Below are 27,958 nucleotides of genomic sequence, written 5' to 3'. Positions count from 1 at the left end.
AAGAAGGAAAATTTCCTTCTCTGAAAGAAAAAGAACATTTTTTTGAGCAGCCAAATACAGTTGACAAGTAGATTTTTTTTAAAAAAAAAAAAAAAAAAACGAAATTATAAAAAAGTAGGGGGGAAAAAGAAAAAGTGGAAATAAGGAAAAAATTGGGGAAAAGCTCCCAAATAGCAGTAAAGAAGAAGAGCCCGAAAGGCTTATACATCTCTTTTATAAAAAAAAAAAAAGAACCCATTAACGGGTGTGTTAACGGGCGTATTAGCGAGTGTATTAGCGGGGACATTGAACGCACGACACAGTTACTACGCCAAAACTGCAACTATGAATTACGGTAACAATAACATGAACGCTGTGGGCTTTAACGAAGGTGATGACGACAGAAGTACGTACGTCAGAAACCAGTACATGTCTAACATAAACGAATCTGCATCGTACAACAATCAAGGGAAAAACATGCAGATGGAGGATAATACTAATCCACACATGTTTAACCAAATGAGAAACAAAAGGGAAGTAAGCAACAACGTGATGACCGCCGGAGGAAATGCAAACCCTGGAAACAGAACTTTTTACGAAGGAAATGTGAACAACGATGGTTACATGATGGGAGAGGGTGCGGTAAGGAGTTCAGAAAATGGCATAACCGGAGCAGGTTATGTAAACTATTCAGATAATGGCAACAACAATAATAGCAGTAGTAACAACAATAATCAGAACAACAACAATGTGGGTGGAGGAAATCAAGAGAGTTATAAGAAGAAATTCGGGAATAACAACTATCATGAAAACACAAATAACGAGAAGAACCCCGCAGGAATGTCTCCACACCATCAACATAAGAAAGGAGGTGTAGGAGGCGGCGGCGGAAATTTCATGGATAGAGGTAACATGAATAAAAATAAAATCGAAAGCGGAATGATCTCGAGCAATATGCGAACTAATACCGCCAACGACCCAAGTAACGACAACAACAATAATAACAATAATCAGAACAATAACAGTAATTACAATTATGAGAAGCCAAGATATAAGCCACCCATGCTTAGAAATCAACCAAACACCAACAGAAGTAACTTTGGAAGAATGAATTATAATAGAGGATCAGGTGGAGGAGGAAATCCAGCCTTCGGAAGAAATTATAACATCCCAAAAACAGCATGGGCGAATAGAGATAATAGAAGATATTACCCAGAAAAAGAAGAAGAAGTATATTCCAATGTGAAGAATGAAAAGGGAGTAAATTTCGATTTGTATGATAGTATTCCAGTGGAAATCAAGGGATACAATAGCGAAAATATCATTCCAATAGATAATTTCGATGACGTAGGATTAAATTTGCATGAAATATTGTTAGCAAATATTAAGAGAGTAAATTACGATAAAACAACACCGATACAGAAATACAGTTTAAGTATCATTATGAACAAAAATGATTTAATTGGGGTTGCCCAAACAGGAAGTGGAAAAACGGCAGGATATCTATTACCCATCATTAATCATATGTTATTAAATGATCCACCTAAACATACTTTCTATGAAGAAAATCAAAGAAGCTCAAGCTATTATTATAACAGAGTTTGCTTACCCGTATGTTTAATTCTAGCCCCCACAAGAGAATTAGCCGTGCAAATTTTTTATGACTCCAAAAAGTTTTGCTTCGAAACGGGAATTAAGCCAGTGGTTCTATACGGAGGTAGCAATATCAAAATGCAGCTATCGAATTTGGACAAAGGGGCCGATATAATTGTTGCAACTCCAGGAAGATTAAACGATATTTTGGAGAAGGGAAAAATTAAACTCTTCCTCACTTCCTTCTTAGTTCTAGATGAAGCAGATAGAATGCTAGACATGGGATTTTCTCCACAGATAAGAAGCATAATGTATGACTATGATATGCCAGGAAATGATAACGAATCACGAATGAACCCAAACAAAATGGAATACAAACGATACACCAACGAAATAGTGAAAAGACAAACCATCATGTTTAGTGCCACTTTTAGGAAAGAAATACAAGTGCTAGCCAAGGAGTATTTATACAATTATACCTTTTTATTAATCGGAAAAGTTGGAAGTACAAATGAATATATCAAACAAAATTTGATATACATAGAGGAAGAAAACAAATGTAACTACCTACTAAAATTGTTATCAGAAAATAACAACGGCCTAACTATCATTTTTGTGGAAACGAAGAGAAAAGCAGACATTCTAGAAAGATTCCTTAACAACCAAAAATTAAATGCCGTATGTATACATGGGGACAAAAGCCAAGACGAAAGAGAGAGAGCTTTAAAATTATTCAAAAGAGGAATAAAAAATATGTTAGTAGCAACAGATGTGGCTGCTAGGGGTCTGGATATATCCAATATTAAACATGTTATTAATTTTGACCTACCGAGCAATATAGATGATTATATTCATAGAATAGGTAGAACAGGTAGAGCTGGAAATATAGGAATTGCTACCTCGTTTGTTAATGATGACAACAGGAACATATTTAAAGATTTGTTAGCGACGTTAGAAGAATGTAACCAAGCCATACCACCCTGGTTTTTGAATTTGGTTATGAGGTACACAGCAAGTGCGAAATCGAACCGAACTTTTAGATACAATAAGCCTATGAAAGGAGGTAGGGGCAATTTCTCCAGATTTAACAACAATAGTAACTTTGGATTTGGCCACAGTAATAACGGTATGAACAGTAATCACGGTGGAAGCGGCAACAACCCATTTAATAATAATTCCTACAACCAGCACTCCCCATTCAGTAACAACAACCCGTACAATAATAACAATCAACACGCCATTGGCAACAACGGAGGATTCTCCAGCTCCCCCTTTAATAATAACAACACTGGCATGTATGGGAACAGTGGATTTAACAACAATGGTGGAGGTAGTCCATACGGAAACAACTCTGGAGGAATGAATCCATTCAACAACAACGGCAAGTTTAACAATAACTATGGACATAAGAAGTTTGATGATGAGAGATTCCAGAGATCTAATTTTCAGGGCGCGGACGATAATGTAGACGGTTGGTAAAGCAACGAGAGAGACCACAAACTTATGGTGGATAAACAGCCCAGGGTATAAAGAACAGAACACACGAGATAATCTTAAAGGAAGAAACAAAAATACCCCTTACTGAGCGCACACATTTTACATTTTTTAGGGGACTTCATTTTTCAGAGCATTTTTTTTTTTTTTTTTTTTTTTTTTTTTTTTTTTTGCAATCTTCACTGTCGGCATGAAGCGTTGAGTAATGCAAATCCGTTAGTAGCCTCTTTTATCTTTACGGACGCCTTTGCGCGCAGAATAATGCACATATATCCTATCTTAGCACTGCGGATTTATGAAGCACGATACCCTTTTTTCGAGGGATTAAAAAAAAAAGAAGAAAAATTATAATAGAACTTGCTTAGCAATGGACGTGTGATAGCACAAGTGGAAAGACCCTTACTTCCCCACCGGCATCACGCCCCAAGTCTCCACGCGTCGACATCCATGTTTTGTGTAACAGTGTAACTCCAACTGTAACTAATTTTTTACCCCCACGTGTAGTTACTAATTATTCATGAAATTGTTCAAAAATCATATTTTATTATTTTCAGTATTTTATTATTTTCAGTATTTTATTATTTTTTTTTTTTTTTATGAGAATATCATGAGTAATGTTGCCAAGGTCGGGCATGCACTTATGAGTCGCATGTGCGTGTGCATGTGAATACATTTACGTGCGTATAGATATGCATATGCGTCTGAGTAGAGGTGTTGTCTGAATTTGAGCTACGTTTAATACTAGAAAGGATTATTATAAAGTTGAATACCCCAATTTAATAATATATCTTCTCAGAAGCCATTTGTATCCAAATAGTAAATTGCTATTTTATTAGTACACCGTATTTTATTATGCTTACCGTATTTTATTATGAACCCTTACTTCAGTGTATTATGGCAAGCTTATGTCATATCGTGGGTTCTATTATACGGCACATTATTATACTGTATCATATGACATCCACAGTACTATACGATATATTCGCATACTATCTTTACGATGTTTTAGAGAATACGATGAGATATTTTACCACTTTCCAATATGCAATGTACATGATTTAGTGTTTCCTTTTTTTTTTTTTTTTTTTTTTTTTTACATGTGTGTATCCAAAGCATATGTTACTACAATTTTTACTTTTTTTACAAATTATCTGCATATCTATATGTATAGCTGCGTATGTCTATGTATGTGTATAAAATTAAATGTAAATCCAGAAATAATTTAATTAATATATCTCTTACATGAGTAAAAAAAAAAAAAAAAAAAAATGAAAAAAAAGAAATTCATTACAAAATTAAAGCTGAAAATTGTTGCATATATATATATTAAATACATGCATTTATAACTTACGTGTATATATATGTACACATTTTTAAAATTCCCACAAACTTACATCTGAAAAAGTTAAATTTTTACACTTCAAAACTAACCGAGCAGGGGAAAGGAAGTCTTTCCATTTCCCCGTCGCGCATTTCGAGCTGGTCTGCTTTGTTTCTCTGTGTCTTAATCGGCTTTTTTTGTAGGGGATTATTCCATTTGCATCAAGGCATATATATATATATATATATATATAACCACATACATCCTACTGTGGCGCAACAGGGAATCCGCTTATAAGAAAGAAGCATAATAGAATTTTCCAGCGCTCCTTTTTTTTTTACGAAATTGTGAAAATCCAAATGGAACACTTGGCAACAGGCTAAATACTGGTAGTAGCGAGTGCCTATGTTGCAGTCCTGGTGGAACAGCACGGATCCGCCATACCACCTGGGTAGGGAGAATTTTGCACCATGGATAGTAACGCTACGATCCCTTTCTCACCAAAAATAGGTAATCTTCTGGTTTGTCTTTTTTGTACCTGTGCGCATGGGCAAAAGAGCAAATAATAAATGCTTAAGTGGAGAGAAAATGAGCACCTATACATGTGCACGGATTGGAAAATTATATGTGAAGAAGGAGAAGTTGGCATATTTTTCTTTTCCCCTTTCCATGTGCTTACATCTCGGCGACGTTCTTGGATATGCCTTCATTGTCGTTCTCCTTCAAGTCCAACTGCATCAGTTTGCTAATGGTGTTTCGGCTTAGATACATGGCGTGTAGGTACAGGAAGGTACAGGAAGCTGTGCGGGGAGATAAAAAGGGTGAAAGGTTCGTTCAAAATTCGACAAGTGCATACAGGCACACGTGGGCACATGTACGCACATGGAGAGAAAACGAAATAAACTTGGAACGTTCATCCAGGTGCGTATTTTTTTATTACTTGTTAGTCCAAGGACATCAGGCAAAAGGGGTCTAAAGAGTAAAAAAGAAAATTAAGTAAAAATGTGAGAATATATTTCTCAGTTTCTATATGCACACATATACATGTGTCTGTCGCAATAACCTGAACATGAAGAACTTCACGCGCCTTAACGTCCGGAAGGTTGTCAGAATGCCTTCGAAAAAAAAAAAAAAAATGTAAGATACACAGAAGTACATGTATATGTGCATGAGAGGTTCATTTCCCTCTATGATTCGTAAAGGTGCATTAACGTTACACACGGAGTAAAGGTGAAGGAGATATGTACATTCTTCCGTGGACCTAACCTACAGCCGTTAGAATTGCGATGGAATGGGAAACATAGTTATTTTCATTGATTACTTTTAGCTCCTCCACATTTGCTTTTTCTTTGCTGAAAGGGTAGGAATATATTCGTGAAGGCAATTACATTGTCTAGCATAACGGGGGCATCCCCCTATTAGAATGACCCACAGGTGGATGTCAAAAACATGGCAGGCATATGCAATATCTACGCGTCCATTTGGAGCGTTTTTTTTTTTTTTCCCCCTTTTACTTATGGCTCACAAAGGTGTTAATTTTTCTTATGGTCTTGATGGATGTGAAGGTTCTGTACCAGTCATAAAATATGTTATAATCCATTTTCCTTCAAGAGGGAAAAGAAGTAAAAATATAAAGAAGTAACAACTCGGGAAAAACAGGAAAAAAGGCATGCAACGTCCCGTTTGTTATTCACTTGTCGAATCTATGCGATCACTTGTGGAACTGCTTTTTCCTTGTGTTTGCATCACCCTATGAAGTAAGAACAATTTTGTGGGTGCGTGCTTCTTCCTGTATCTCTACATGCATGTAACACATTATGTTACTCCGTAGAAGCATTCACAATTTTTTTTTTTTTTTTTTTTTTTTTTTTTTACTGGATTAGCTAATACAGTATGGATAATATGTATAAGGGGAAAAAAGAAACTGACCCCGAAAAAGTAAGCTAAGCCGGCGCTTCTTTAGCCAATTCGCACCCTTCACTTCGCAGCGTGCCCTCTACATTTCAGCACTAAAAATAAATTCATTTTAAACCCAAGTGGTAATTTTCTCAAACCACTATGATGCGCCAGTAACCACTAGAAATCATACAGGAGCGCCCCACGTTTTAATCCTCTTCTACAAATAGGTTCACACTTACTGTACATATTGGAATATTTCGCGGAAATCCTCAATACTGTGTTCTAAACGTAAGAGGAGATAGTCCACGAATTACACATCACAGGCGGGTTCTCCGTAAAAAAAAAAAAAACGTATTAATAGGGTATAAATAGGGAAAGAATTGGGTAAGTATAAATAAGTTGTAATTAAGATATATATAGAAAAAAAAAAAAAAAAAAAAAAAAGCAAAGCAAAGCAAAGCGTAGCAATAGAAGACGGAAATAAACAGAACAGAAGCAGTGATAATTGCCGATCGCCATGGAGGATTCCAACAGGTGGAACAGTACCCCAAGGAATATAGCCGTTTTAAACTTCGGCACCAATGACAAACAGAATTGCGTAACAATTTTAGAAACAGCGCTATATCTGACGGAGAAGTATCTTGGTAAGGACGGAAAGGAGTGGACAGTTTAAGGGAAATTTATCTTTATCTTCGGAAGGAAAAATATTTTTAGGAAGAGTGAAAATTCCTCGTTGGGCATTTTTTCTTACCATCATATGTAGATTGAGGATGGTATATATTTCCCCCCCCTCCTCAATTATAAAGACACAAACGTAGAGAGAGAGAGAGTGACGTCTAAATGGTCACACGCTAGATGTACCCCCTCTTAAACGATCATTAAGCACATTTGTCTTTTTCCCCTCATTTTTGTTTAAACCTTTTAGGGAAAATTATCAACAGTTCTTACATTTACGAAACTGTTCCGGAATACATCGTCCTGGATGAAGCAAAGAAAATTGGAAAGGTAAGAGAGGAGCAGGCCCCAAATAAAATTTCTTGGATAAAGGATTTGATCGAGAATGTAGAAAAATCCAGATACGAAGAAAGTGAAGATTTAATTTATGAGTGCAAAGAACTGGAAATGTTTTTAAAAAATGAAAAAATAAATGAAAGCATTATCAAGGAAGTGAATGTGAAGGATTACGAAAATGAAACAAGAAAAATAATCAAACAGAATGATGAAATAATGAAGACAAATTTAGAAAAATGTAAAGATAAATATTACACCAGTTATTTTTTTAACTTAGCAGTTGTAATTCGGACCTTTGTTGAAGACCCCCTTACCATGCTCGTAATTTTAAAGTACATAGAGCAAATCATGAAAAGAAGGGAAAGCAAAAAGTGTCAGGGAGAAATATTTGAAAATCGCATAATAGACATTGACATATTATTTTTTAACAATTACACAATTTTTGAGAAAAGCATAGAATTAAAAAAAAATGACATACATAATATAATCAAAAAATATATTCACATAGATCATACTAGTGATCAGAACCGCCTGGAAATTATTCAAAATTTAAGCGACAAAATCGAATTCTTATGTATCCCTCATGTGTACACAAAATATAGGTATAGTATCCTCCTCTGCTTAAATGATATCATTCCCGAGTATAAGCACAACACATTTGATGAAACCATTCGCTCAACCTATAAAAATTATATTAACAAATTTGAATATAAGTATCAAATTAATATAAGGGAAAATAATAGGAAGCTATATGTCTTGAAAGATAAAGTATCATACTTAAAGGAGAAAACTCATATAGTGGGCATTTTGAATGTTAACTACGATTCCTTTTCTGATGGTGGCTTGTTTGTTGATCCTGTGAAAGCTGTGGACAGGATATTCGAAATGACGAATGATGGGGCCACCGTGATTGACATCGGAGGTGAATCATCCGCTCCTTATGTGGTCCCGAATCCTAATGTCACTGAACGCGATTTGGTCATCCCCGTGTTGAAGCTATTTAAAGAGAAGTGGCATGCTTTTGAACACGAGGTCGTCAATAATGCGGAGGGCTGCGCTATAATGGACGATAACAAGAAAAACGCCCAGCGAGATACAGAGGGGGCTACCATCCTACAAAAAGTGAGAGACGCAAAACCGACCATAAGTATTGACACTGTGAATTATGATCTGTTCAAAGAATGCGTGGAAGACGATTTGGTGGATATCCTAAACGATATCAGTGCGTGTACACACAACCCAGATATTATAAAATTATTAAAAAGGAAAAATAAATTTTATACTGTCGTTTTAATGCACAAGAGGGGAAATCCACACACCATGGATAAGTTAACAAATTACGATAACCTTATAAATGACATTAAAAAGTATTTAGAAGATCGGTTAAATTTCCTCGTTCTCAATGGGATACCACGTTACCGAATTCTCTTTGATGTTGGATTAGGCTTTGCCAAAAAACACGACCAATCTATTAAGCTCTTGCAGAATATTCACGTTTATGATGAGTACCCGCTGTTTCTTGGATACTCGAGGAAGCGATTTATTGTCCACTGCATGGGAAAAAATAGCGCTAGCAATGGGGGCCTAGAACTGACTAAAGGGAAATCCGACGTGCCCAACGGGAAGTCTGAACTGGCTAATGGGAAGTCTGAACTGGCTAATGGGAAGTCTGAACTGGCTAATGGGAAGTCTGAACTGGCTAATGGGAAGTCTGAACTGGCTAATGGGAAGTCTGAACTGGCTAATGGGAAATCTGAACTGGCTAATGGGAAATCTGAACTGGCTAATGGGAAGTCTGAACTGGCTAATGGGAAGTTCGAACTGGCTAATGGGCACTCCAAACTGGCGAATGGTAACGCATCACAACTGTGGAATTTCAAAATGAACCATATGCGTCAGGACAAGGATCAGCTTTTGTACCAGAAAAATATTTGCGGTAATAATTCGTTGGCACTGATTGGCAAAACGTGCATATTTGAGTGGCCATCACATATTCTGTACATTTTTTTATTCTTCTATCAGCTATACGTAACGCATGATGTATCATGTTAAATACCTCCCTACTTATTCTCTCCCTTTTTCCCAGGCGGATTGGCCATTGCTTCCTACAGCTATTACAAGAAGGTGGATCTTATCAGAGTTCACGACGTGTTAGAAACGAAGGCAGTTCTGGATGTGCTTGCAAGCATACATGAATCTTAGGATATTCTCAGGACAGTAAATGTAAAGGGAAAAAAAAATCCTCCAAAGAGTATCAACCCTTTTGAATTCCGTCCTCCTATTTTATACACTCCATATAAAGCGTATACCAAATATGTAGACTAGCAATTTTCATTTACTTTTCCCCTATGTACTTTTTAAACATTACGCTTATGTGCCGTTTCGTGGTTCCCCCTTGTGTGGGGGCCTATCAATGGTATGCATTTTTCCAGATCAGACTCGCTGTCCGTATTAGCTTACTTATATCTCAACGTAAAGATGAACCCTCGTGAATTTAACACAGGTTGTTGAAAAATCATCCGAAGACGGTGCATAAATGTATGTGGGTGTATTAGTCCAAATTTTTTGCAGACAAGCACAAACTGCGCATGTTCATTTTGAGCATTATGCTGAATCTGTACCCATGTCATTTAAAAAAAACAATTATAGGATCGACTATAAGCGGCTTTAAGTGAACTCATCTTTGGTTGCATTGGCCCTTCTGAGGACATGTGCGTGGAGCGGCACATGCATAATCAGTTACATGTATAGACCACCGTCTCTTAAGGATGGATCTCCATTTTTCGAATTTTCCCGAATATTTAGGATGCCAATTATAGACATTTTCGTGCACTCACATATGGCACAATGTTATACTCCTCACCCCTTCCTTCAGGTTGCAATGTCATGTGATTCTCCTTGGCTTTGCTGCCCGTCTTGTTCCTGTTCATCACCCCCTTGGTCATTCAAAATGCCCCTTTTCTGGAATATTCCCCTTCCCCTGTTATTGAACACAGTCTCCTTCAAAGGGAGATGATTATGTGACAGTGCATAGCACTCCTTGGACTCGTACATAACTATTGGAAATGAGTTATGCACATTTTCATCAGTAAAATGAGTAGAATAAATACTGTTCAGGAAGGATATAAATTTCCTTAAGGAGCAGAAGCTCATAATTTTGGGTATGTTATTATTTAATGTATTACAATCAATAACAACTATGTCGTAAACCTCATCACAATTAAAAATATAAACGCCATAGGTATACTTAATTTGAATAGTAACATATAATTTGAAATAAAATTTATCATTCTTCATTTGGTCTGTATTTATTTGAATAAAGTTGGTATTTTCAATTGTATTAATTAATTCATTTAATGATTCCTTGAAGCTATTTATTTCTATACTTTTTATTTCTTTTAAAAATTTCAATTTTGCTTTTTGAGAGTAAAATTCCTTTTTGAAATTTTTCCTGCTGTACAAACATTCCAATATGATGGATAAAAGTAAATCCTTATCTCTTAACTCCGATCTGTACATTTTTAAAAAAAAGTTAAAAATGCAAAATTCCACTTCTTCTTTGGTCAACTCAATGTCTACTTCATGGGCACATTCAAACCAGTCCGCCTACGGAAGGGCGCATGGAAAAAAAAAAAAAAAAAATAATAAGTCAACTGTGATGGTACATTTCAGGGCTGTCACAGGAGTGCAAGATACACATTTTGTAAAATGGCGAAGGGAATATGAGAACGAGTTTTTTTTTTCTTTTCTTTCCGTTCTTGCTTTTCCGGGATGTGTGTATAGATTTTGTTTTTCCCCCAAGAGGGAGAACAATTCTGTATCTTTACATCGCCGCGTAATTAAGTTGCAATTTTGTCCTTTCTCTTCATCACTCGGTTGTGTATACTCACGTGAGGGTTAAAATATTTGGAATCCAATGGCACCTCCTTAGCTAAGTCTGCACTTCTTTTAAGGATTTTATGAAAGACCTGGAATTGACTAGCATCCTTTTGGTTCTTATTATAGTCATCCAAGAAGGTTTTCTTTAATGTAATGTTCTTTTTTTTATTTTTTTTTTCTAACTCATCGAAAAAATTCGTGCAGCAAAATGCAAATTGGTTATAAATGTACGATAAAAACGATCCATCGTATATTTCTGTATCTTCCTTTTTCAGTTCATCCAAGTTGTTTTCTTCATCAATGTCGAAGAAGTCATTAAGTGGGCAAGTTGACATGTCTGACATTTTTTTTTTTTTTTCTCTGAGAAAGTGTAAACAACGTCAGGCTGAATTACACAATTTTTCTGTGATATATTTTTTCGATTAAAAATGAAGAAAAGTGATGCTGACAGTTGTCGCAGTGGGAAGTTGGTCCCTCTATCTGTCTATACTGTGTTTGCAGAACTTCGTGCGTGTGCTTGCGCATATGCATTTGTCCTGTGAGCCTTGGCTATCTGCGCATGGTAGGGAGAAACAAGTCAATCATACACATATATACATAAGCATATGCATATGTATTTATCAACACTTCTGTTTCTGCTCGATGAAAAAGGGAAAGCAAAGTTTATTCAGAGAAGAATTAAACCATCAGGAAGGTGTTTTCCACACATACACACCACGAGGACTACGCATAAACGTGCACACACATGTTCATATTAAAATGGACATATTTGTAATTACGTAGGATGCGTGTCCTCACTTATTTTGAAAAATGTCCAGAAAGGTTTGGCGCAATTTTCATTTTTGTAGAATATTTTTGTGCAATTTTTTTGCCATAATTTTTTCCAGTCGTAAAGGAGGAGTTAAGTCCAAAATTTTGAGTCACGTCGGAGAAGGCAAAGTGACGTTATATATTCTGTTAGCTAGAACAAATGCTTGATGCTTTTATGTGGTCCTTTTCTGTTCATATGTGCAAAGAGGCAAGTGCATGAGCAGGTGAACTAATGTTCATCGAGTGAAACAATAAAACGATAACTTAGCAAATTAAATTAAAGAAAAAAATTTGTGTAAACATTAAAATAACATTACGATATAAGTAGCCCCCTCTCCCCCCCCCCAAAAAAAAAAAAAAAAAAAAAAAAAATTGGCGCCAAGCGGACAGAAAAAGTTTTGCAGACAGAAAATCACACCAACATGCGTTTTATAACAGGAAATATTTTTTTTAACTCAAAAATGTGATGATAACTGGTTACATGAAAGTGAAGAAAAAAAATAAAAATAAATAAAATAAATGAGCGAAATATATCATAAATGTCCAAGTGAATGTGTACACAGAAAGAGGAAATCAAATATTCAAACTCGTTGCAATTCGGCTGCCCGTTGATAAGATTCACCACAACTGCGGGAATTGCAGAAACGCTTTGTACGCATATGAAGGAACTGCACAAAATTCGTTTGTGCAATATTTTTTTTGAATTTAGAACATACTAGAATCACCGTGAAATGTTCTGGAACATTTTTACTCCGTCTGATAATATGAGAAAATGGAACGTTTTCGAATGGCTCTTTGGTGAATATCTTTCTTTTATTTGTTAAGTGCAAAAATTGTATCATTTGAAGAGACGAACGCGTTTTTCATTTGGGTTTGAAACCAGTGTGTACCTGCGCAAAGGTAAAAAATGGCGCACTTGAAATGTCAAAATATTTTTTTGTAAAAGTAACGACCATACTCCTGTTTTTCACCTTATGCGAACCTACAGAGATAGGAAAAATATTCGCAGAATGGCCAACTCGCTTCCTTTTTCTGAAACGGGCTATACAGGCGGCGGAGCAGACAACGGGACAAACAAAAACAAGTGAATGACCTTTTTTTTTTTTTTTTTTCACTAATAAGGGTGTGTATGTAAGTGATTAGAGCTATTTCCCCGATGAAACTGCATAAGTACAGAAGTATAACATTATCACTGGGATAGGTACCGCGCCCACCTTCACCCCTACATCCAAGTTGTATTCCTACCATTTTGTACAATTGGTTATGCGCATTGAGGGGAAGTCGCAAAAGGGAAAAAAAAAAAAAAAAAAATTAGCAAAAGGATGAATGGGCAAAACGGAACGCTTCACTGTAAGAAAGAAGCAGTTCCCCTCCTTTCGATTTACTCATTCCAATCATATGTCTCTCCATTTCTCAAATGTCTGTTCAACAAAATTAATTATGATTTTGGTACTCTGAGAAAAAGATGTGTATTTTTTTTTTTTTGTGCAAATGCTTGTGAATATTCCCATTGTGGGGGGTGGCTAAATTTTTTTATTATTCACCTCGCTATATTTTTATTTTTTAAAAAGAGAACTTTTTTTTTTTTTTTTTTTTCCCTCATCAGCTGAACTTAATTTTCCTTTTTGTTTTGGAGCCTGCTTTGCAGCAAATGCGTGTGCGTTTTTTAAAGAACGTGGAAGAGAAAGTGAAGAGCATATTACACGTGTGTGTATTTATGGATACCATGCGTGCATACAGCTCATATTTCCTTCTTATCGTTTAAAAATTTTTACGGACATTAAAGAAAATAATTAATTCCAACCATCGCTGGACACTCTGTCGCTGTGTTCCTTTCTTCACGCCATACACGCTAGTGTATATAAATAATTTCACATTTTTTTTATTTGGGAATCGCAGAATTTTGCCCAAGTGGGTTGGGATTTGTAACGCAAATGAACATGACTGCTTCCCCTCTTTTTGCCTTTCCACCGACTGAAGTCGAATGCATTGTATAGGTGAAAAAGAACATATGTGTGCACGCGTGCTTGTACATGCTTGCAGAGTATACACATGTGGGAGGTGCCTTGCTTTGTGGGAAACTTGAGATCACACCTTTTACACACGACGGATACACGCCAAGGCGCACGTGCCAAGTGTGACCGAATGGAGATAAAAGGAAGTAGCCAAAATGGACATTGCAAATGTAAATTTTGAGAGTGGGTGGAAAATAATCAAGGAAGAGGCGATAGAGAAGATAGAAAATTATCTAGAAAATGAACACATCGAAGATAACAAGCATCTATTCAGTGCCACGGAGTACACAAGGTTGTACACCGTTGTATATAATATGTGTGCCAGAAAAAACCCATTTTGTTATTCCAAAGAGGTGTACAGAAAATACGGAGAAAGCCTATCCGTGTACACTGTGGAAAAAATCAAACCGTTGTTAAGAAATAAGGAAGAATTAATGAAGACGAAAATTTTGATAGATGCCTGGTTTAAATATTCTTTTTACACAAACTGGATGAATAAATTTTTGCGATATCTTGATCGTTATTATGTGGAGTATAACAGCTCCTTGTGCCTAAGTGCGTACACAAAAAATATTTTCAAAATTACTCTTTTTAACGATTTAAGAGAGGTAATTCGAAATATCGTTTACCAAATTTACGACAATCTGCGCAAGGATGAAAAGGAAGAGGACAAAAAATTATTCTGTGATTTGGTTCATCTGTATAAAGAGTTAGATGAAGACAGCAACGAGAAAATGTATGAACATGATATAGAAAAAAAAATTTTAGAAAATGTCGAAAATTATTATAAAATAGAAGGAGATAATTGGCTCCTCAATTTAACCTTTGATGAGTACATTATCTCAATTGAAAGTTCAATACAAAAAGAATTTGAAAAAAACAAAATGTTAAATTTGATAGAAGAGACTTGCGAAAGGGTGACAAATATTGTTGTGAGAATATTGATATTTGAAAAATTGGAACAATTGCTAAGTAATAAAAACAACATTTTCCACATGCTGAAAAGTAACAATATAAGATGTTTGAGAAGAACGTATATTTTGTTTTCCTATTTTCCGGAGGCCATAGAAGGGCTCAAAAAAATAATAGGGGATTACGTAAAAACGGAAGGAAACAGTTTGAAGGAAAAATACATCCAAATGTCACGAAGTATTAATAGCAACGAAAAGGAGGCGGACTATATGTTATGCGCTTCGAATGTAAATAGCAATATCATTCATCATAAGGATGAGTATGCTCTATGTGGATACATTGACGAGCTGATTAAACTACATAACCATTACGACAATGTTTTTAAGTTAGCCTTTTTCGCCATTTCGAACAAGTCCATAGATCACAATTTTAAGGAGTGTCTAAAGGATTATTTTGAAAGTTTTGTGGAGCATGAGGATGAATATTTCAGCACGGTAAAGCTGCTCGTGTTGTACGCAGACAATATATTAAAAAAGGGAGATGAGCAGGAGAGGTTAACTTCCCAGAATGGTAAGGAAGGAGAGTCTTTTAACGATCCGATAGATGGAGAGGAACATACTGAGGATGCACAGAGAAAAGACACAATAGAGCTAAAAAGACAAATGACAGAAATCGTGGAAATTTTCAACTACACCAGCAATAAAGAAACCTTTTTTGAATATTACAGAATTTATCTAGCTAATAGACTGATCAATAATATTTATATATCCCTAAATGTGGAGAAAAAATTTATAGAAAATTTGTACTTCTTGTGCGGATCTCAATATACGTCCAAATTGGTGGGGATGATTCAAGACATGATAAATAACAACACAACAAATAATAAATTTCTGGATTTTGTCAATTCAAAATATGCACATTGTAAAAATGACCTTAATCTGAAAAAGATCGAAAATTTTTTCTCAGTGAAAATATTGAACAAGGGATTTTGGCCAACATTCGAAAAGACACCCATCAAATTGAGTGATAGTTTTAGCAAGTATATAGAATTATTTGAAGAGTATTACAAGGTGGATAATAAAAATAAGAAATTAGAATGGATATATGAATTGAGTGAAGTTATTTTAACATGTACATTCCAGAATTGTGTATATTACCTTTACTGCAATATTATAAACGCCCAGATAATTTTGCTTTTTAATAAACATAAATTTATCAATTATGAAATTATAAAAAGAGAATTGAATTTGGACTTAAAGACTTTTACAAATAATATGTACTCCTGTTTACATCATTTTAAAATAATATGTTCGAATGATAAACCCGTTGATTGGAATTCTTCTACTTTTTTTATTAATACAAAATTTTCCTATCCTAATAATAAGGTGTACATCAAGAAGGCAACTACATTACTTTCCAAGGAACATGAAAAGATTAAGGAAGATCGAACCATGGCGATTGAAGCTGCCATTGTCCGTGTTATGAAAGCGCACAAGAAATTATTCTACGATCAAATATTTGACTATGTTAAAAAATCGCTCTCCTCTTTTTCGCCCACCAACCAGGTAATTATAATCCAAGCCCTTTTTTTTTTTTTTTTTTTTTTTTTTTTTTTCCTTCCTCCACTGCGTTGGGAAATTCATCCCCAATAGTCTTCCCAAATGTGTGTCTTTAAGCAACAGGGTGTGACCCTTTTATTTTCCTCCTGCAGTTCGCATGCATCTTCATCCTCGCGTTCTTGTTTTTTTCCCCTTCCCTGTAGATCATTGAGAAAAAAATAGATTTGCTAGTCGAGAGGGAATACCTCCAGAAGGAAGAAAACAGCCAAGTGTACATATACATACCGTAGAAAATCGTACGCACATATGGCGCCGCGGTAATCAAGTTGAGGAGCGTACATGAGCCGCCCCAAGCGATGAAGCATCGAAGACCCCAAGTGCACAGAATGGAGGCAACTTGGTGAATCCGCATATTTAAATAAACGGAGCTCGTTCTGTCCCGCTTCCCATCGTGCATCATTCCTGCCGTTGCGTCTTTTTGTTTTCCGTCATCAATGCGCAGAGGCCAATGTTCTCGCTGAGGGATAATCGTCAGATGCTTCTACATTTCTGTTTAATAGGTTATGCATGTTCAGCATACTTCACATAAGAGCGTTGCACATATATATACATATGTGTACATATCTGTGTGTACTTACGCACATGCATACAGCCATGTTTAGTTATTTTTCCCTCCCGGCGCGTATGTGCCATGGGATTACCCAAAACAATGTTGTTAATTATTTTCCCTTGCATTAGGATGACACATTGCTGCTTCCGTTTTTCGCCGATAATTTATTGCTTTCCCCCCCTTTTTTTTTTTTTTTTTTTTTTTTTTTGGTGCATAATATATTTTTTGTAAATTTTTTGTAAAATTTTTATTATCAAATTGGATTAATAAAAATATGAAGGTTAGGCGTATGCATAAGAGGGGGAAGGGGACATGACAAATCGGGCACACCCCTTTTCCCATGTGGTATGCAAAAATGAGAAAGTACCGTTGTTATTTTGTAAATACGCAAAGGTTACAACATTTATATAAGAATATTGAGTGTGGGGTTCACGGAGTAATGGATACAATGTTACTCCATTTTGTGAGTTTCCTGAGGGTTCGGACATGTCATGTGAAAAGGGGAATAACGCATCGACATACATATGCATATATTTATGTAGGTATTTGCATATGCACACTTGTGCGCATGTGTGGCCCCTCCTCTTTGTAGAACAAAAAAAAAAAAAAAAAAAAAAAAAAAAAAAAAAAAAGCCATGGGGTGAATTGCACCAGGTACAGCGAAGAAGTTCGCATAAAAGACAAAAAAAAAAAAAAAAAAAAATGAAAAGAAAAATGCAACTCTGGAGAGGTAACTCGAAAGAAATGTCCCATGAGACTCACTTCACCCCCACGGAGCCAGTATTCAAATATTCAAAAATAAAAAAGAGCATTCCATTTTGCAAACAGTTCCTAAGTAAGTGCATATTAAGGCCAGTATAAAAAGATCTGATACCCTCGAGCCTGAAAATATTAACTACTACATTTAGAAATCCATAGTTTTTCATCTGCACTTGTTGCCTCACTTTTATAGTGTATAACGGATACGTAAAAATAACAGCAATGAATTTTGATAAAACACCATACAAAAATGGTAACGCTTTGGCTAGCGTGTTTGAAGAAATGTAGGCGTCTTTCCCGATAAGCTCATTTGTGAAATATTCAGAACTAAAATGATATGTTAAATATTCATATACATAAAATTGAATGGCTACATGAGGAGTGAGTAATATAGAGGTAAAAAAGCCTTTATAAAATGAAAATAATTTTTCTTTCTTATATACATTATACACAAACTGGAAGTAGTTTTTATAATTATAAATTGTACTTATGGCATTTTTACTTTCTTCCCTTTTGAAAATCCGCAGAATTTGATTACCAGTGAAAGAGGTTTTTAAATATGTTAAATATCTGCGCGAAAATTTTTTACGATGATTTGAAATGAACATTTTTGTCATTTGTTTTCTCTCCAAAATTGACAAGGTGTAATATTTGTACAACAAATAATTGTGTGCAATTTTTCTTTTTACACTTTTGTGTAAAAATGCTTTGTTATCATTTACATATGTGAGATGGTTGAATTTTTTTATTCTCTTCACATTTTTATTGCACACAAAATTATTCTTATAAGACTTTAGCATACGGTCATTCAGAAGGGATTTAATTTTTTTACCTGTTCCATTTTTTCTTCTCAAATTATAACCGAAAAAAAGGAACACCTTGGCCATTTGGGGGACAATTTTACTTGTACACATTTTATTCCTTGCCACAAATATGTTGTAATGTTTGCTCGTTATTCTGTTTTTGTAATTTAAAAATTTGTAGTTTAAATTTATGGTGCACTCTATTTTCGTTTTAATGAGCCATATTGGATGTTGAATACAAACACTAATGATGGAGCTCACGCTGCTTGTGATGATGTAATACTTCATATTTTTGTGACCGCTAATTGCACCGTCTTTCCTAGTACTTCCTTCAACATTGTCTTCGTTGTTAATTTCTTTCTTATATGACAGATTGGACATCATTAGATTGTCTCCATGTCTTCTTTCGATAGCACTTTTTACAAAATTGGGACTCCACGATGATATTTCTCTACCGCCACCTGAATTCTCTATTACCTTTCCTCCTTCCAGGGAATCTCCCGACCCGGAGTGGCACACCTGTTTTGCCTCTCCCCCTGAGAACTCCTCCTTCCTTCTACTTATGGCGGTATCATTTTTTTGATTTTTCCCTCCATTAACATCGTTGAACTGTCGAAATGCGTAATTATTCAGAGTGTCGTATATGAAACGGAATATACCATGGGAGACCCCTGTGGTGAGCAGCGTAGCCAGTAAACCACGATAAATACTTTCTATTTTTTCTTTTTTCAAAATGTAGAACAGATTGTATTTGTTGTTATAGTAATAAGGGTAGGAGTTCTTGTACACTTTGTATATCTGCTTTCTTGTCCTTATGGTGTCCAATGGGTGTAATACACACAAAACTAGGGCAGATGAGGCCATAAAGTTTAGCGTCCTTGCCTTTACCGTTTTACTTTCGTCATTGCTGTTGCGCGTATCGCTAGTTATGACTGTGCCTGTTTTATCACGGTTCTGGTAATCCTTGCTGAAATATTTTGTGACGCGTTTCCACAGATAATTGTCCTCATATCTGACATCCATAGTAGTCTACATTAGCATTTTTTTTTTTTTTGTCGAAATATTCCTAGCTGCTCGTAGGAATCGCTGCGTCAGTTCGGCTCCTTTACCTTTTTCTTCGTTTCTTCGTTCCTGCGTTCTTTTCTTGTCCCTTTCTTTGCGCTGTGTGTGGGTTCCCTTTTTCTTGCGCCTTTTCTTGCGGTGAGAAGACCTTTACTTGCCCTCTTCGATCCATGCGGTATGGGGAAAATGGCCTTCCCTTAAGGGAAAAAACACCTTGTGTGCAGAGCAAGGTGCGGCGCGTCCGGGATAAGCAAAGGAGAAAAAGTGAACGCGGGGAGTGAGAAAAAAAAAAGGGGCGAGGGAGTTCTTATATCCCTCTTAGGACTTAACATGGGGGAGCTCGTGTTCAGAGGGAACTTTTCTCCCTTCTTACAGTGTCCCACAATTTGCTGTATGTGAAAACATGCAAATAGGAACAAGTCAAACATGAAAAAATCATACTGGGTAAATTCAGTTTTCTTTGCGCATCGAGCAAATTGGCAAACTGTACCAAATAGGGAAGTAAAACAATTTTGCCTTTTCTTTTGCTTTGCTCCTTTCCTGTTGCAGTCTCATTGCGCACATATCTAGCTAACACCAGTGCACGTGGTACGCATTCACGCGTACATACTTACCCCCCCACACCGGGGATATGTTCTCATGTTCAGATGTTATATTTACCATGTGTTGACAATTTTCTGTAGTTGGAGAAATTTACAAATCACATTTCGAAGTGGGAACAAAAAATATAAGCACAATTTTTATAAGTGTATAATTTTTTTTTTTTTTTTTTTTATCATACGGTTAGTTTATATGTTCCTAGTAACCTCTGTGCTTACCAAACGTGTATACTTAACAGATATATGCGTTAATTTGTTTGCCTCCATTTATATGTAAGCCTGAAACGTATGATCCAGTCAGTACCATATTGTTTACCCTTTTGTGTTTCATACTTGTGTTAAGATGAAGAACTGAGTGGTTAACTTTTTGCGTTTCTTCTTCTCCTTATTTCATCCTTTTTTTTTCCTCTTTTTTTTTTTTTTTTTTTTTTTTCCCATCTTAATGAGTTAACCTTCTTCATTTTAAAAATATATTACATTAAATTACATGCCCTAATTGTAAAACGAAACAGGCCCATTAGTAACATGGAGATATAAGTACACCTCGGGATATTTAACTGAAAAATAACTGCTCCCAAAATGTGGTTCCATTTTTTTCTTTGCTTTGTAGCACTTTTAACAAAATTAACATTCGAAAAGCATATACCATATTCTAACATTGCATCTGTAATTGGGCATATCAATTATATCGTGCCGACATCGAATTTGTTAAACAGCTCTGTTCTCCTTTCAAGCTTCAACGGCAATGTGGGATTTCTAAATTACAAGACAGGTTAGTGCTTCCCCATGGGGTCGGAAAATCCCTCTGGGTTGTGTATCCCTATGCTATGATTTGATCACTCGGTTGCAGCTCGTTGGTTGTATGTCGTGTGTGCAGGGTTACTCTTTACGATGACCTCACTCCAACGTGAATGGTTTATGTGTATTTCCCCATGCTGTGTAAGAAAGAAAGGAATCACATGAACGTTGTGTGCATTCTCCTTTATATCTGTTTTTTTTTTCCCCCCCTCTCTATGTAGGCACACTTGATTATGTACAAAATCATCGAGAAAATGAGAAAATAAAAAAATTGCACGGAGATGACGGGTACGCAGCTGTGTTGATTTATAGAGATCCTTCGGAAGAAAATGAGGTTGAAGGAAATTACACAAATGATGGAGAACCCTACTCGTATATTAACGTGTACAGCACGATGGACACCCATCTGCTGAGCTCCTTTGAGTATAAGAACGAAATAATTGAAGATTTTTTAATTAACGAAGAGAAAATATTTATTCTCTTGCACAACAGAATAGATATAGGTAATATAGGTGAAAGGAAAGTAAACTCGTTAATTTTTCAGGAGCTAAATTTAAATTCTATTTATGCTAGAATTATCGCAGTTAGCAATGTGAGCATATCTTTGTTCTATGTAGATGCTGAATTGGGGGGGCATATAGTAAGAATAAATATTGTAAATAAGAATCTAGAAAATGACGTAAAAATTAACAAACTTCAGATGAATGACAAAATGGTTAATTACGTAAATGTAGTGAACAATGGGAATGTTATTGTTGTGTATAATAAGGAGCTTCTCCAATGGGTAGAATTAGCAGAGGGGGGAAATAATTACGACTATGGATCTGTATCAATAGGTGGACACGATAAGAAGGCAGAGAATGAAGAGACGAATGAACGTGCAAATTACGCAAATACAAAGGAAACCATTCCAAAGCATAAACTACTTAGGGATGACTTTATGGCTCAGTGGAACACAGAAAATTGCTTCGTCATAAAACTCGGGGAGAAACAACTTGTGTACACCTACAACGATAAAAAGATGCGCTTGATAAAGGGGAAGAACAAAAATGAAGTCATAGGGTACTACATAAATCAGTATAAGGAAAAAGACATAATATTTGCAGAAGATAAGGAAAACCAAATTATTATTAAAAAAGCAGAAGAGCAAGGAATTGTTACTCTAAATGTTCTGAACAAAAGTAGTAACGTATACTACAATGCAGAAATGATAATCGGTTTACATAATAAGGAAGATAACGCCAACTACTTTTTTAGTGTATACAGCGATTCAACACTCACTGTGTATAAAAATGAGCACGTGCATTATTCAAGAGAAGAATCCCTAGCTTACGTAGAGCAACTGCATTTTTACAATTTCCAACATTTGAAAAAAAAGAAAAGTGCAAAGCATTCTTATGACACGACACAATTTCATTTAATGAAAGAGTTGGAGAGCTACATAAAGGATAAAATAAATTCTTTTAACAAACCTTTTCTAGAAGAAGTTATGAAGAGAAAAGCGGAAAAATCCTTGCTTCCATTTAACTTTTTTTACCTATCCCACGAGGATAAAATGAACCTACTCAACATTTGCATGGAGAAAAAAAAAAAGGCTGATTCGTTAGCTAATTACGGAATGGAAAGAAAGCCATCCTACAGTATGAATAGCAGGGGTGACACATATGACATGCACAGCGGGGATCATACATCTAATCTAATGAATGAAATGATTGAAAATTCCTTTAAAAAATACGAACAAAATCAGAGCGGCAAATATGCCGGGAGCTCGGTAATCATCGTCGCCACACGCAACAATTTCATCTTCGCTATACATTTGTACACGGGACTTATATTATACAAAATTGATGGCAATCAATTTAAAGACACCAAGGAAATATTTTCTCCTAAATGGAACTTTGATATGGTCTTCAGCTTGAATAAGGACAACTGGTCCGAATTAGACAATGGGAAGAAAATCATCTTCTTAAATAATCAAAAGGAGTGTGACACATTGGAGAGTAATCTCACTAGTAAGAGGCAACCGAGCAAAACACCACCCATGACCAAAGGAGTACTGAATTATAGCAACGGAGTGCATTTGTTTAAAAGCTTCACCAAAGACACAGTAATTACCATCTTCAAAGGGGAAAATTTTGCTCACATAATCATATTTGATATATTAAGTGGATTGATAATTTTTGAAGAGAAACTCAACTCCTTTGAAATTAAGAACATTTTTATCGACCGAAAAGGTTCGTCAATCGTGTTGGTGGACAACTCGCTGAATGTGAAGGTGGTGGCCGTTCCTGGGGGAGGCGTAACTGACGCCACAGAGGATGATCTATTTTTTTATCGCATAAACGGGTCGAGAAACTTCATTGAAGGATTCAAACTGATGAGCTATCCCCGAAAAAAGGGACCTGGGAAAGAAATGGGGTTAATACAAACATACTCCATAAATTTGCACAACGAAAAACTGGAGGTTTTTTCCAAGTCGATAACAAAGAAGGATACCTTTTACCCAATCAAAATAAATAAAGACGCGTCTATATGTTATAAATACGTGAATGATAACATTATATCATATATAACAAGCACGAAGCAGAAGGAAGGTATCATATATACCCTGTACATTATTGATGGAATTACTGGAGATTTGATTATATCTAAAATGTTAGATAAGCACACGAACCCACCTTTCCATTTAATGATAAGTGAAAATTTTGTCATTTTGAATTACTTTAATACAAACTTGAAAAAATATATAATTCAGGTCATTGAGATATTACTTGATAAGAAGGACCCGGGTTTTTTCAACTTGATAACTTCGAAAAAAGAAAAAATTGTTGATTTATTTGACCAGAAGAAGAAAATCGTCGTAAATGAAAAAAATTATATCATTGATCATAACGTCAAATCTTTTAATTTTACCGAAACGAAAAGAGGAATAACGAATAAACATATTTTGCTACTTCTTGATTCGAACAAAATAACCTCCTTAAATTTAGGGCCCGAGAAAGAACAAAATGTGTATAAAAATTTGAACAGTTTTATTACACAAACGGATATTTTATACAATTCTAGAGGGTTCATATCTAATGAAAGTTTGCTAGAATCTACTACGCTCGTATTTTCGTGGGGAAACTATCTCTATTTTACTTGTTATCAGCCAAACGGATCATTTGACACCATTGAAAATTTTAATTTACTTCTTCTTCTCTTTTTAATCATTTTGGTTTTTATTGGTACGTACATATCTTACATAAGGAGAATAAACAAAACTGTGTATTCCAAATGGGCCTGAGTGGTGGCCACACCCATGGGGGTGAACCAGGTGACTGCTCTCTTCCCTTTCATAAATGTTGTCTAATATGAGGATACATGTGTGGATATACACATGCGTAGTGAAGAACAACAAAACTTGGACATGATGGGGAGAATTGGAATTTTTTTTTGAATAAAATTTCAGGTTTTTTCTCCTTCCCCCTATAATTTTTTTTTTTTTTTTTTTTTTTTATAAATAATGAACACTTCACATGTTTATATGTTTATATATTTATATATTTACATATTTATTTAATTTTTTGTTGAATTTACATGTAGATGAATATTTTTTAAAAAAATGAAGGAAAGAAAAAGCTTATCAATGCGCCATTTTTTAATTAAAAAAGTATTTTTTTTTTCTGCTCTTCCTTTTTTATGAATTCTTATAAAAACACTGTGCATATGTATATATTTGTGTGTATGCGTGTGCACGTCTAAGCCCTCCTAGAATGGGAAGTGCTAAAACCATTTTAGTATTCATTTCCCTTCATATGAACCTTTGGATGGGCTGCAGAAGGAGGGCCACCCATATGTATCAACTTAATAACAGAATATTCCATGGTTTGTATATGTATAAAACAGAAAATATTTTTATCCTTACACTTATTTTATAAATACATACTACCTTTTAAGATGGACGGTAGCAAACACACTATTGACAAATATCAACAAGACCTCTTGTGAAAACATAGCTTTTCTACTTTAAGAAGATGGTGGATTTGGGAAAAAAATGTTCCCCTTTATTTTCATGTATTATTTTGTGACACTTCACCGGTTTTTATTCCTTCCTAGATATGGCTGTACAACGAGTGATTATTTTTTTTGTTTGCAAAATATAATCCAGTGAGTTAGCCACCTACACACATGTGATCGCATTTCACCTCCTTCAATAGTACCCCTCATATCTGAACTTTTTAAACGTACTAATGTGATGAAAGGTGGGAACAATACCGTAATGAACGCGGGGTTGACAAAATTAAACTGTTTGGTGGATGCCAACAAGAAATGGGCTATTTTTCACTATGAGAGAATGACTGAGTTAAAACCCGCATCATTCTCTTTCATAACTGTACATGTATATCTACACCTTCAAATGTGTAATAAACGGAAAATATACCTCCATTGGGAGTAACTTGAAAAGAGGACTGAAAAATTTGACCAGTGTGAAATATAAAAGCGTTTTCTCCATTCTATATATTTGACCTACTAATAGCGATTTACATTTCTATACCTATTCTGCCGGTTGGCAATCATGTAACATATGCGAATAGCTCTTTCTTTGGAGGGGGGCAAAGGAGCTCCTTGCCCATCTGTACTTGCGTACCTAAGTAAACTTCGGCATATTATTACCAAATGCATATGCGCGGGCACGCTACATAATAATATGTAACAAGAATAATTGTTTGTTCATGGTGTACTTAGTTGTATGCATATAATACTTACACGTGCAAATGACTCTAACATGAAGTAACGAAAATTTCCATGGAGACACTGCACTATGTGGTAAAGGAACATGGCGTAATGCTAATGTTTTTCGCTTTACGCGTTCGTCCATCGTTTAAGCATTACTTTATTTCCACCCAATTTTTTCACGTTTCCACGTTCCCTCTCTTTTAACAATTTCTTTAAGACATTTACCATGCGATGGAAAGGAAAAAAGAAAAAAGTACGAAATTGTCTTTAACTTTGAAGAATTCGATTGCGGAATAGAATGAAGATGGACGGGAAAAACTTACTTACATTGACGGTAATTTACACTAGCAAATAGGCATATATATCTGAATGGTTTAATACGCATTTGCCAAAAGAAAAAAAAGCGTTTGGGAACATAACTTTTAACATAAAAATGCACAAACATGCTATACATTTAGCGTACATATATATATAACCTCCTTTGGATAATTTCTTTCGCTAAAATGGAAAGGTAAGTATTTAATTCTTTCCATTACTAATGAACTAGAACCTTTGCGTTTTTCTTTGACTGTACGTGGGGGGAACCACTTTTTCCATTCATTTTCCTTTCCTTTCTGTATACATGATCTTGTAATTAAAACACTTATACATTTTTGTGATAAAGAAAAAAAGGAAAAAGGGCTAAATGGCTACTCACGCATATAAATTTCCTTCACATAACATGATATACGGAAAGGTCTTCTTTTAAAAAGATTTAAAGAGATGTTATAGTACGATGTGTTTATATTTCTTATGTGTTTTCTTCTACATTTAAAAAAAGGCAAAATGCTCTAATTTATACAACATTTACATTCATCAAAGGGATAAAAAAAAAAAAAAAAAAAAAAAAAAAAGAGGAAGCTAAAAGGAGGAAGAGCTGTAAATTAAGAATGCAGGGGTAAAAAAAAAAATAAATAAATAAATAAAATAAAGGACAGTTTTTTCAGTTTTCATAAACAAGTGGAAGAAACAGTAAGCAGGCAATTATTATGCATGTAAAATATATACATATAATATATTACATATATGGATTAACATTGCGCATGTATATATATAGGATGCGGAAAACTACGTGAAGGGTACAAAAATATTTCTTATCAAATATGAGTAATAATTATTATATACGTACAATGTATGTAACGTAAAAGCAAGCTCATTTATGTATATATAAAACGTTACGCGCCCCCTTCATAATTTCCTGAAATAGAAATGATAAGTGCTTAAGTCGGCAATTATATTATTTTATGTACTTACGTGTATATATTTTTAACCATTCTGAAATTAAAGCAAAACCCGCCAACCCCGCAAACGGAAACCCGTGATTTTAATAAACCCTTTTTTTTTCTTCTTTTTCCTCGCCCTCTCGTAAATTTTTAAACCATTTTTTTTACCCATTTTTTAATCCATTCTTTAATCCATTTTTTCATATACATTTTTGCTACTTCAAAGGGGAGAAAAAAAAAAAAGAAATTTTGTTTTTGCTTGCCCATTCTTTTTTCTTACAAATATATATATATATATATAATATTTTTTTTTGCATGAGAAAATGCTATAATAGAGAGAAATAGTCATTAAAATGAAAGTGATATTTCTTGCATAATTTTTACGTACATGGAAAAATACCAATATGCATAATTTCTTCGCAAAGTTATGCCAAAAGCATGAAGTGAAAAAAACTTATGTGAATGAGTGGAACAGATATATATATGTACGTATGGAATACGTCAGTATAAATATATTCCTTGCGTGACAATTGGCTCCCTTCAAATGTATAACTTTTTAATTTGCGTTTTGTGAAGCTGTGAACTGTTCCTTCCTATTGTACGCTCAGTGTATACATACATACATGTATGCTTAACAAATAATACGTACATGTATATTGTATGTTATGTACACAAATATGCGTCGTGCCAAATGATACATTTGCATCATTCATGTGAGGGCACATTTTAGGATAACGGAAAAGGCATTGTTTTTCAACCTGCACTGTGTATATATGTACATACGCGCGAAGCCGGAATATCCCTCTCGCTTGATGAACATCATTTTTAGGGTATTTTTTCCACCTAAGGTGCACCAAAAAGAAATTTGAAAAAA

General features: G+C 35.0%; 7 protein-coding genes across 7 annotated transcripts; 4 read left to right on the top strand and 3 right to left on the bottom strand.

Annotated features, from left to right (window-relative positions):
* Window positions 1–324: 324 nt before the first annotated feature.
* PKNH_1430100 (ATP-dependent RNA helicase DBP1, putative) lies at window positions 325–3,051 on the top strand (the record flags this gene model as incomplete). Its single annotated transcript, XM_002262148.1, has 1 exon — window positions 325–3,051. One exon carries the CDS (start codon window positions 325–327, stop codon window positions 3,049–3,051), a length of 2,727 nt encoding a protein of 908 aa, XP_002262184.1.
* A 1,819-nt stretch (window positions 3,052–4,870) lies between these two features.
* Window positions 4,871–5,987, bottom strand: PKNH_1430000 (conserved Plasmodium protein, unknown function; the record flags this gene model as incomplete). The annotated part of the gene is made up of 6 exons (XM_002262147.1): window positions 4,871–4,925; window positions 5,067–5,187; window positions 5,328–5,359; window positions 5,451–5,502; window positions 5,654–5,739; window positions 5,902–5,987. The coding sequence occupies 6 exons, from the start codon at window positions 5,985–5,987 to the stop codon at window positions 4,871–4,873; spliced, it is 432 nt and encodes a 143-aa protein (XP_002262183.1).
* An 816-nt stretch (window positions 5,988–6,803) lies between these two features.
* PKNH_1429900 (hydroxymethyldihydropterin pyrophosphokinase-dihydropteroate synthase, putative) lies at window positions 6,804–9,499 on the top strand (the record flags this gene model as incomplete). The annotated part of the gene is made up of 3 exons (XM_002262146.1): window positions 6,804–6,930; window positions 7,212–9,233; window positions 9,384–9,499. The coding sequence occupies 3 exons, from the start codon at window positions 6,804–6,806 to the stop codon at window positions 9,497–9,499; spliced, it is 2,265 nt and encodes a 754-aa protein (XP_002262182.1).
* A 669-nt stretch (window positions 9,500–10,168) lies between these two features.
* PKNH_1429800 (conserved Plasmodium protein, unknown function) lies at window positions 10,169–11,520 on the bottom strand (the record flags this gene model as incomplete). The annotated part of the gene is made up of 2 exons (XM_002262145.1): window positions 10,169–10,903; window positions 11,188–11,520. The coding sequence occupies 2 exons, from the start codon at window positions 11,518–11,520 to the stop codon at window positions 10,169–10,171; spliced, it is 1,068 nt and encodes a 355-aa protein (XP_002262181.1).
* Window positions 11,521–14,156: 2,636 nt separating this feature from the next.
* On the top strand, window positions 14,157–16,762 carry PKNH_1429700 (cullin-1, putative; the record flags this gene model as incomplete). Its single annotated transcript, XM_002262144.1, has 2 exons — window positions 14,157–16,478; window positions 16,676–16,762. 2 exons carry the CDS (start codon window positions 14,157–14,159, stop codon window positions 16,760–16,762), a joined length of 2,409 nt encoding a protein of 802 aa, XP_002262180.1.
* A 1,078-nt stretch (window positions 16,763–17,840) lies between these two features.
* Window positions 17,841–19,667, bottom strand: PKNH_1429600 (mitochondrial carrier protein, putative; the record flags this gene model as incomplete). The annotated part of the gene is made up of 1 exon (XM_002262143.1): window positions 17,841–19,667. The coding sequence occupies one exon, from the start codon at window positions 19,665–19,667 to the stop codon at window positions 17,841–17,843; it is 1,827 nt and encodes a 608-aa protein (XP_002262179.1).
* Window positions 19,668–20,884: 1,217 nt separating this feature from the next.
* Window positions 20,885–24,389, top strand: PKNH_1429500 (ER membrane protein complex subunit 1, putative; the record flags this gene model as incomplete). Its single annotated transcript, XM_002262142.1, has 2 exons — window positions 20,885–21,077; window positions 21,325–24,389. 2 exons carry the CDS (start codon window positions 20,885–20,887, stop codon window positions 24,387–24,389), a joined length of 3,258 nt encoding a protein of 1,085 aa, XP_002262178.1.
* Between the last annotated feature and the right edge of the window lie 3,569 nt (window positions 24,390–27,958).

This window comes from Plasmodium knowlesi (genome assembly GCF_000006355.2).
Source record: "Plasmodium knowlesi strain H genome assembly, chromosome: 14".
NCBI lineage: Eukaryota > Apicomplexa > Aconoidasida > Haemosporida > Plasmodiidae > Plasmodium > Plasmodium knowlesi.
This window is presented reverse-complemented; position numbering and strand designations above follow the sequence as displayed.